The 10,297-nt window shown below is 35.7% G+C and overlaps 2 protein-coding genes across 3 annotated transcripts; one reads left to right on the top strand and one right to left on the bottom strand.

Moving 5' to 3' along the window:
* Positions 1–229: 229 nt before the first annotated feature.
* rprmb (reprimo, TP53 dependent G2 arrest mediator candidate b) lies at positions 230–1,071 on the top strand. The gene has a single exon (XM_060867179.1). The coding sequence runs from the start codon at positions 339–341 to the stop codon at positions 633–635; it is 297 nt and encodes a 98-aa protein (XP_060723162.1). The 5' UTR covers positions 230–338; the 3' UTR covers positions 636–1,071.
* A 2,312-nt stretch (positions 1,072–3,383) lies between these two features.
* On the bottom strand, positions 3,384–9,763 carry arl6ip6 (ADP-ribosylation factor-like 6 interacting protein 6). 2 transcript variants are annotated; one of them, XR_009648368.1, is made up of 5 exons: positions 9,254–9,763; positions 8,410–8,463; positions 7,532–7,670; positions 4,768–4,932; positions 3,384–3,991 (listed from the first exon to the last, which is right to left on the bottom strand). XR_009648368.1 is itself a non-coding variant. In XM_060868639.1 (4 exons), exons 1-4 carry the CDS (start codon positions 9,522–9,524, stop codon positions 4,839–4,841), a joined length of 558 nt encoding a protein of 185 aa, XP_060724622.1. In that variant the 5' UTR covers positions 9,525–9,762; the 3' UTR covers positions 3,384–4,838. The 2 variants fall into 2 exon arrangements, 1 of the variants encoding a protein (XP_060724622.1); XM_060868639.1 differs by having other exon boundaries at positions 3,384–4,932; positions 9,254–9,762.
* Between the last annotated feature and the right edge of the window lie 534 nt (positions 9,764–10,297).

Here is a 10,297-nt window from a genome sequence, read left to right as displayed (position 1 = left end):
CCATTTTGTCCTGTCTTTTTATCGACACTGACTAGAACTGAAGGGTCTTTTTGTGCTATTGTCCCCTGTGATAGTTTGGCTCCTGTGTGCCCCCTGCCTTGTGCCCTCGTCCCTGGAGTGGGCTTCAGGTGGGTAAGGTGGCTGTTAGATTTTTGCTATAGGGGGCGATATTTTTGCAGAGACTAAAACTCTATTTAAACAAGTCATACAGATGTGTTGTCATCCAGAATGGACACGCATTTCGCCGCTCCTGGTTTCTTGCACGAGCTCTTCATTACTAATTCCGCCAAGCCTCGATAAGTTTCTAAGAAGCAACTTTCTAATTAAGCAACGCCAGAATGAACTGGACGGCGTTTAACGACACAGACGGAGGTTTCCACACCGGGAGCACGGAGACTTTCCACACGTGCTGCGTCACGAACTCCGGCTTTGGGCGTAGCGGCGCGCACGAGCGCGGCTCCTTCGCCCCGAACGTGGTGCAGGTCGCCGTGATGTGCGTGCTCGCGCTCACCGTCGTCTTCGGCATCTTCTTCTTAGGCTGTAACCTACTTATAAAATCCGTGGGAATGATCAACTTCCTTGTCACGGATAGAAGATACTCCAAGGACGTCGAGGCGGTTATAGTGAACTCGTAGTGGAGAGACTGTGATTTGTACATGCTGATGTTGAGCTCTTATACGGACGCTTCTGATCCTGCTTGAAAATCTTATCAACACTGTTTGAACTTGCATGCTGGTGAAGAAGCATGAAGAAGAAAGAACTTTATAACCCCTTCATCTGAAAGGATCACCTATACTGAGAAAATGACATGAGGTTCTTAGGAGTTAACTCTTCTCCATTAGCTTATTTATTAAGAACTGAAGAAGATGAAAAAAAAAACTGATCATACAGCACTTGTAGTGGGTCAGTTTGTACTTCTTAAATGTGTTCTCAATTTGAGCTGGAGTATAGTAATTCTTGACTGCACAGTAATAACATTTTAGTTTTGCTAAAAGATGATGATGAGGATGAGGATGATGATGATTATTCTTATACTGGAAAGACAAATTAAAATTTCCTATCATGTCTGGTATTTTGCATCCCATAGGCTACATGTTATGTAACTGTTATTTAACTTCTTTTATATATATATATATATATATATATATATATATATATATATATATATATATATATATATATATATATATATAAAATGTATGTTATAGGCAAATTCTACTTATATGAAAACTACAGGAGTAATTTTTACTTCACAATTAACTGACCATATGATAATTAATCGGATTGTTCTCCCTACAGCGTTGTATATTTTTTAGCATTCTACTGTAACACTTCACTTATATTAACTAATTTTTTCATCGTTTCAGTTTTAAAGAAATCATATAATACATGCGTAATCTATTAATTTCCCAGATTGTTGTGTAAATTCTTAAACCTGCAAATTGGCTCATTCTTTTCCGTAATATGTATAATTGTTGTGTTCTCTGCTTGCATTTGTGATTACAGTGATTCACTATCAATTCACTGTGGTTTCTTTGTCGTCGTTGCAGTTAATGAGGTCATGGAATGAAGGGAAAATTAACTTGGATGCTAAATAAAATTAGCGGCCACAGAAACTAGCCAAATGCAATTATGTGTCTGGAATGATCAGAAATGAACCTTGTGTCATAGGATGGATTATAGCTAAGAATAAATCAATGTAACTGAGGTAAATACTAGTAAACACTATTTGAATTACAATGCATAAATAAATTTAAAGGTGGTGCCAATGACAATATATATGGCTATTAGGAACAAGGAAACTTTCCAGATTGCAGGTGTATAACGTACATACTATAGTCCAAACATGATTGCGTGAAATGACACTGAAACAAGGACAAAAAAGTACATCTTTTGGGCCTATTTTATTAAAAATCAACAGAATGCCTTTACAAATACTTCAGCATATGAAGAAAAAAGATTAATTGCCCTCACTAACCTATATTTTCTATCAATATGTGGCTATCCTCAGGAAGGGAAGCTGGAGCTTGAATAATGTCATTTCTGACCATGTCTAATGTATTTTTCTGTTGTGGTTCTTCCAACTCAAGGTTTAATGCAGGTGTTTCTGCTCACCGCAAATGTAAGAGCGCTTATTTGAGTAACTAGACTTTCTATCAGTTCAGGCCATGCTCTCTGATCTGTCTTATCAGCATGGTCTTTCAGCCTGCAGACCCTCTACACCTTTACACACAGGGTGATTTTAGTCCACCATTAGTGATGGCTGTGTCACATAAACAGATGTACACAGGAGACGGGTGGTTAGTATTTATAAATGGACACTCACATCTGCCCCACTTTTTCATGCTTGTATATTCCATACTGTTCATAAATAAACAGTTTAACAATTATTGCACATTATTTTTTTGTATCATCATCTCTGCATGGCCAATAAGCTGGAAAAATTTATTAAATTAAGTTTTGCATGTGTAAGTACCAGAGAATTGACTGGTCCAGAGTGAGGATATATTACAGGAGAAGGTTTATATTAAATTGTGTGTATACTTTTGACTTTATGTGTTTCACTGCTATGGAAATTCTTCATGCAGTAAAACTAAGGACAACTGAACACAACTCAGTTGCAATAAAATTTCAAATCTCTCACTTTTTTAAGTTTTAACCAAGCTCGACTAATTAGGTGTCCAAAATTGTTTTACATGTACGTTTCCAGCATTTATCCAGAGCAACGTACAAAAGTTCTTTTAAGTCATATTAAAAGACTAGAAGTCTTGAACTACCTTAAAGTGTGCTGGACAATAAATGATGAGATATTTCCAAAACTTATAGCTTTATTAACGACCCACAAACAACCTCAAGAACTCATCTGTCTTTACAGAAGTTAACCAAACACAATAAGCTCCAGGAAACTAAACTGTAACCTAATAAGTAAAGTTTAATAATAATTTATTATTTTAATTTCATTCATAAATGTTTTCCTCTTTTTTGTTTTTGTGTCATTTTCTGTCCTCTGTGTTTTTAATACAATGCAATAGAGTCTCAGTATTTAAACAAACTATTTAAATATAGTTGTATATAGTTTAAAAATGTTAAATATAATTAGTATTTTTGGTTTGTATTTTTTAACAAGTTTGTAGATTTGCAACATAACACAACTTTCTTTTTTTTGGAAAATTGTGAGGGTGGTCACAATGTTTTATAAAACCAAATGTTTTATATCGAGTTATCTCTCAATAGCAACCATGTCTCTGATAACAAGCTCCATAATAACCAGGAAAATAAACCCACACCATCTTCTATTATTAGTTCGCTGTTTGTCTTGTGGCGTATCGTATAACTGGATGTTACTAATGATGTCATACATTCCTAAAAATGCGACAACATGATTACTTGGAAATGTGTGTTTATTGGCATTTTGTTCTTTTATACATGAATTTAAAGAGAATGAGAGATGTTGCACAACCTAAGGACTGAATCAGTCATTTTCATATCCCTGAGTGGCCCACAGGAATAACACAAAAAAAAACACAATATGATGTCAAAAGATTTAGTTTAGTCGGTGAGAGTTTGAGGAACTGTTGAATGTAAGAACTAACATATAATATACTAAATGTCTAACATATAAATCTAACATAGCACAACAATATTAACATTAATATTAACATAACAACAATAAAAATATAATCACAGGCTATGATAGAAGTCCCCAAATTATACGGAACAAATTCTCTGAACGATACTAGATGTCTAGGAGCATCTGAGACTTTAACAAAATATACTGTACATCACTCGTATGTGAAACATTTAGCATGTTTATGGCTTATATGGTCCTCGTAACATGGGAGAGATGAGCTCGAGGCGTTTGGAATGAAATCTCACAAGATTAAATCCCACATGTAAATTCCTTATTTTACTTTTAATCTCAGTTTAGTAGCCTGTGGTTTTGACCATTCCGTGTCACACAGAAAAGGTTCAGGATGTCCTTTCTGGGCTGCTGCAAAAATGAGACATCAATATTTAGAATAAGTAAACATTACTAAGTCTCTGCGTCAACCAAGCAGTGCATTAGCTACTAAAGTCAATCATTTCAAAATAGGTTAAATCACCATATATTTCAACAGCAGTATTAACTATTTATTTCATTACAAGAATGTTTGCCTTAATAAAACACAAAAGGTGTCTGAGGAATTTATTCATTACAGACTATTAAGTTGTTTAATTGTAATTGTATAAACTATTACAATTTAATCTGAACACTGTACATACTATACACCATACGAGATGATATTGTTTACAAGAAATATATCCATTTCTATGATGAAATTTTTGTATATGAACTGGGAATGTAAACAATTGGAAAGTTTTTGGTATAAAATATCTGTAAAAACCTCTATTGGAGAAGCTGATTGCTATACAAAAAAATAAAACAAAAAACAAAAGTTAGCTCTGATGCATTCCAGATGTAATGAATAGAACATTACTGTTGCAACATTGAGTTACTCTTAAAAAAAAAATAACACAATTAAATGATAAAAACATTATTTTGCACTCATAATAACCCAGAACAAATTATTTTTCTGATGTTTTTTATAATCTCTAAAGGGCAACATTCCAGTTCTTCTAAATATGTGGTACATAAGCAGCTTTCATACACTTTCAGCATTGTGTATACAACCATCCCTTGATAATTAAAGTTCTTTTATTATTCAAAGCCAGATTCATATTCCAATAAATAACAGGAGGTTTGCACCCTCACTATTTTTTTATTACCCATATTTGCCTGATGATCATGAAGATGAGGTGAGGACAGTGTCCTAGGCAATGGTATGTGTGGGTAGGTCTTAAATAAGACACCAGAAGAAAGTGAGTCCGGCCACAATGCCATTGAGTATAGCCATGATGTAGCCCATATGAAAGGAGTGGCCAGTCATTTGCCTGCAAACCAGACACACACAGACACAACACTTTAATGATCCACCACTCTATAACTCTGCATAGGCCTGAAGCCCTCTGTTTTGCCCTCCAATATGGAGGTGAACTAAAAACAAAACATACTTGGAAATGACATGAATCATCACTTGTATCAGTCCTACAGTGGACATGTAGAATGTGTGGTCAGGCTTTTATAAACCCACAAGCCTTGGAAAAGTCATTACTGAGTATTGTGGCATCCCGTGATAGGGCACTCCGTTTCCATAATGACCAATTTCTCTGATGCTTTTAGAGGAGCAGGATTTGACTGGTGCTCTATTAGATCTTAAAAACATACCGAGTTCATAAGTGCTATCTCTAAACGTTTTCTAATGGGATTTAATTTAATCTCATTTAGCCAACTACAATGCACAATCATTGTAAATCTGTTTCTGTGTTGTTTAGTTGTGTTATCCCAACTGAAGAAATAAAAAAAACAACTGAATTGATACCTGTTTTATTTTTTAGTTCTTCATCTGAGGAAGAACTATCAAATCATATAACTGATAATGGTGGAATTTGTCCAAGGTTATGAGGACTATATGGACTTTGGCTACAATATTTAGCTTCCTCAGACTAAGAACCTGATTCTGTTTGTAAGACACTATATTATCCTTGCTATCATCTCTTTCCAGATTGGGCAAAGATGTGGTATCTTTCAACCAGTATCAACTGTTGTGTAAGTCAGTCAAGCTTCAACACATCAATCCGACTTGATGTTTCTGAAAGAAATACAACAATACGGAATCAAACCACAACTTTAACTGTAAAAATAATTTCACTGACCGTGACAGCACGGATTTATTTTATAAACTCAACTATTCAAGTATTCAAATATTAAGCTCGTTATTTAAATAAGAGCCACGTGCAATGAACCTCCTGGTTATTAAACCAAAACCCTGACGTCTGACATACCACTGCATTTACATATTGTGAGGTTCGAATAAACCCAATTCATTCACCAGCAAATGAATTTCTCCACATGGTCAGGAAATGGACGGACTTTTGTTTTAGATAGACCACTTTGTGTCTCTATATCAGTCAGTATGTATGTCTTGTGTAGTTTTTACTGCACTCTCACTAATGTGGCCCAGGTTTGACACCTGGGCAAGGAATCACTGAGGGGTTGATTGTGTCAGTAAGGTAATCCGGCATAAAACCTGTACCAAATCAAAATATGGGGATCAGATGATTCACTGTGGTGACCCTAGTAGATGAAGGATGACAACAACATACACACACACGTGTGTGTGTGTGTGTGTGTGTGTGTGTATATATAACACTTGGTTTTCTGCCCTGGGCACTTGGTTTTCTGCCCTGTTAGTTAACTGCATTAATTTATTAAAATCACATGACCCAGAAAGATAGTTCTTATGACTGGTCATTAACTTTACACTCGGCAGAATGTTACATGCCTATTTCCAGGTCTACCGAATGCGAACTGGTGTACAGGAACATGAGAGGACATGTGCATGCATTTGCTATTGTGTGAAACCAAGGTCCAGGTCAATCGATAGCAATCCATCAGGCTGGTCAATAAGCTGTTGCATGTAGGTTGGTTCGGGTCAGACATAAGAGGGACAGAGGTGTGTGATTATATAACTCGCTCACATGGTGACGGTTTGACCCTGCAGCTCATCATCATCCCCACAGACATAATCAGTGTTCTAATACTGTAACAGCCAATCAAGGGCAGGCGCATGGCTTTCGTGTAAAGCAATGTAAAAAAACACATTTGTTGTCCCGTGGAATACGGCTGTCATATCTGAGCTGGCTGTATACAGAGACTCCAGAAATGAGACTCCAAGCCTCATTACTAAAATGACCTATAATCCTGAAGCAGACAAACAGCACATCAAACACCATCCTTTAATCTTTAATCCACAGCAACCCAAGGAGGTTTTTTTTGTACTCCTTTACAGCATTTCCAGCATGTTAAACTTTTTGACAAGAAGAACTCTCGTTCCTGGTTTTAGAAACCAGGTGAGCTTTACTCTCAACATTTAACATGAACATCACAACATGGACCAATGTCTTCTTGTTGGGATGTGATAAGATCGGACTGGATTTTTATGGAAGAGAAATTATGAGTGATGTCGGAAGCACCATGATCCACAATACCAGTTACTAGTTAAGGCAGATCTGGTCTAAATGTTCTGCTCTCAACGAGTACATAATGTCTCATTTAACTCCACATTTCACTCAAGTCTAAACAAAAAAAGCACTTCAATTTAAACAATAAAAAAAACCTAGCTGTAAAAATAGACCTGAATCAGTGGTGCCACCAGATTATAATACTTGTGTGGTCTTCAGCTGCATTTATTTTTTTTTCTTCAGTACAATCGTGTTTTATTGCTTAGACTTACTGCCTTAATTTAAACAAGTTTCTTAATTACTAGATACAATGATGTAGAGTGAGTATGCTCAAAGCACGTAATATTAATGAAAACCATTTACATTGTGAAATCTCATGTGAACGTTGCCACTGATGGGAACTAGAACTAGTATTAAATTGAATGGGCTTAATGTATTTGCGTTAAGGTGCTTGGCCAACTGAATATACCTGAATTTGGCTGGAGAAAGTGGTGTGGACATCCCCCCGGACATCCCCGGCTCAAAAGAGTCAAAATAGGTTAGAGTCCAGGAGAAGCTGCAACACAACACTCCAGCCAAGGAGGAGAGAACCAACATACTCCAAAAGCCTGGAAATAAATAGAAAAGTAGACACATATTTGTCTAAATCATACGGAATGAGGACTGGCTTTGTTGAGATGACAATTTGTGCCTGCTCGTCTCATGTGGCAGTATAGTGGCATTGACCTGTTGTTAATGATGATGTTTATGAGTGTAGCAATAGAAATTTTCTATTCTAATTATCTAAATGTTCAAGCTTCTGCATAAAACCAAAATATAACCATGTGAATGTTGTTCAGAATAATACATATTTTTTTAATATTATGTCAATTTCTGAAAATTAAACTGAATTCATTTAGTACTGGTTACTAGAGTATAGAGTAAATGATCCATATTAGCATAAATTGTATGTTAACTTCCTTTATTAAGCATTTAATGAAGCTGTGTATTATCTGAGCAGATTTTCTGTCTGACTGTCTGTTGAAAAGTAGTAATTACAAAATAAATGAGAAACTAGTAGCAAGGAACACCAGGAAAACACAGATCATCTTTTTTCTTCAAATTAATCAAATTTCCTTTTGGTCACAATTGTGATTTTGAACATCAAGAAAGACTATTTTTTGATTTGTGACACTTTGACAGAATCACATTAATTCACCAGAATAATTCTCACACTGGAAATGTGTTTACTTTATTGTGGCTTAGCATTGTGAATGTAGGGTAAATGTTAACAAGCTTGCAAAAAAAAAAGTAAAAAGTACTAAAAAAGTAACCAAACAAACAATAAATCTGGTGACCTGTACCTACCTAGAAGCCTTACTTCTGTCCCATCTTCAGTGGTAACTCTCTCTGCCCGAAGATCTTGAAAACAAAAGAAGTATATAATTGAATAAAACCACAATTACATGCAATACAAAAATGTTTACAGTAATGCCCCCTTGGCTACAAATACTGTACATCATTTCTCTTTCGGTCATAAGATTTATATGTCTACTGCTTATTGCTTTTTAGTATATCAGAGGTCACGATATGGGTCTGAAGTAATAGTTTTAAAATCATAAAGCATGGATTTTAAATTGATTATAAACATTAAATTAGCATCTGTTATATAGCCAAGAGTGCTGTATTATCCTCTACTAATACTTTTTTGTTCTGAAAGTGCTGGTATGAATATAAGCAATAAACAGTCAAAAACATTTATTGAGGGAATAATGATGGAAAAATCTGGAAGACAAAAAAGTTATTAAGCCATGAACTGCAAGATATTTTGACATTTTTCTTATTGGTGAATGAAGTACATTCTCTAACATTAAATGTATATGTGTCAGCATACAGAATAAAATGTATAAGAGAATAAAATCAATTAATATAATATTAATATAATAATATCTCGTTGTCTACAGTCTACATCAATCAAACAAAGGTCATAATACATGAACATTAATTCCATAACAAAAAAAAAAGTAAATTTCTAGATATTGTGAAGCCTTGATGTCGATATCAGTCCCTGCATTATTGCAAAAACCGATACCGTGATAACGATTTAACAGACGATATACCGTCACGCCCTACACTACACATTCATATAAACGACCTTTTGCGCTTTGTGTAAGTAAATAAAGCAGTCAAACCATGTTATACAAGGTCTTACCTTTTAAAATGACATACAGGAAGGAAGAAAGTACAGCAATAAATGACACAACGACCAAACAGCACAGCATGGAGCAGACACGAGCTGGCCACTGGCTCTTCCAGTACCTCAGCACCGGAGACTTAAAGCGCTGAAACCGAGACTTATCTCGGTCCAACCTGCTTTCATCTGAAGTCGTGTACAATGTGGCTCGACGTGTGGCATCATTTGTATCATTATTATCATCTTCATCCCCTGAAAACGCGTCCAGACCCCGGAAACTCATCCGCATGGTTTCTTCCAAAAGTTTCCCTTTTAACTCTGCTAACTAACTTAGCCTTCTAGCTAGCTCGTTGCTAACTACGCTAACGTCTCTCAAAGGTAATCTTACTAAAACCTGTGAATCAGAAAAAACAAAAAAATCTGTCTAAAATCATTACAATAGCGTGAACATTCCATTTTTTTATTGTTGTATTGTAATATTCAAACTTTTATTTGCTTTCAAAACATCGCGGTTTACACTTCCGCAGCCACGATAAGTCCCGCCCATCCCCATATCTGTCAAATCCGAAGCGCTCCCTTGGATAAAATGACTGTCATTCAATTTCCGTGCGAGTGAGGAATGTTTAAGTGTGCAAACAAGTTACAAGAGTACTGACATGTTTGTTCCTGTTTCATAAAATAATGTGAAGGAGGATCATTATCCCTATTTTTTTTTAAATCCAGCTGTTTTTTCCCTGAAGAGCAACGCATAAGGAGTATTTCTGTGGTTGCCAAACACTTCTGTATAGAGATGTGGATAATTATGTGATAATATAATAGACGATGTTAATATATTGATTAATGTTAATTTCTGCATGTGACAGCAATCTCTCAAATGTCTTGACTAAAGGGTGGGATAAGAAGACAGGGATGTGATTAAGGTGTTGGACTACTTACCAGAAGGTCATGAGTTCGAATCCCAGCTTCACCAAGCTGCCACTGCTGGGCCTCTGAAAAAGGCCTTTAACCCTCAGTTGCTCAGTTGTATAAATTGAAATAAATTCTAGGTCACTCTATATAAGA

Source organism: Tachysurus vachellii, chromosome 4 (assembly GCF_030014155.1).
Source record: "Tachysurus vachellii isolate PV-2020 chromosome 4, HZAU_Pvac_v1, whole genome shotgun sequence".
In the NCBI taxonomy this organism is placed as follows: Eukaryota; Metazoa; Chordata; class Actinopteri; order Siluriformes; family Bagridae; genus Tachysurus; species Tachysurus vachellii.
Note: the sequence above shows the minus strand (reverse complement) of the source record. Positions and strands in the feature narration are given on the sequence as shown.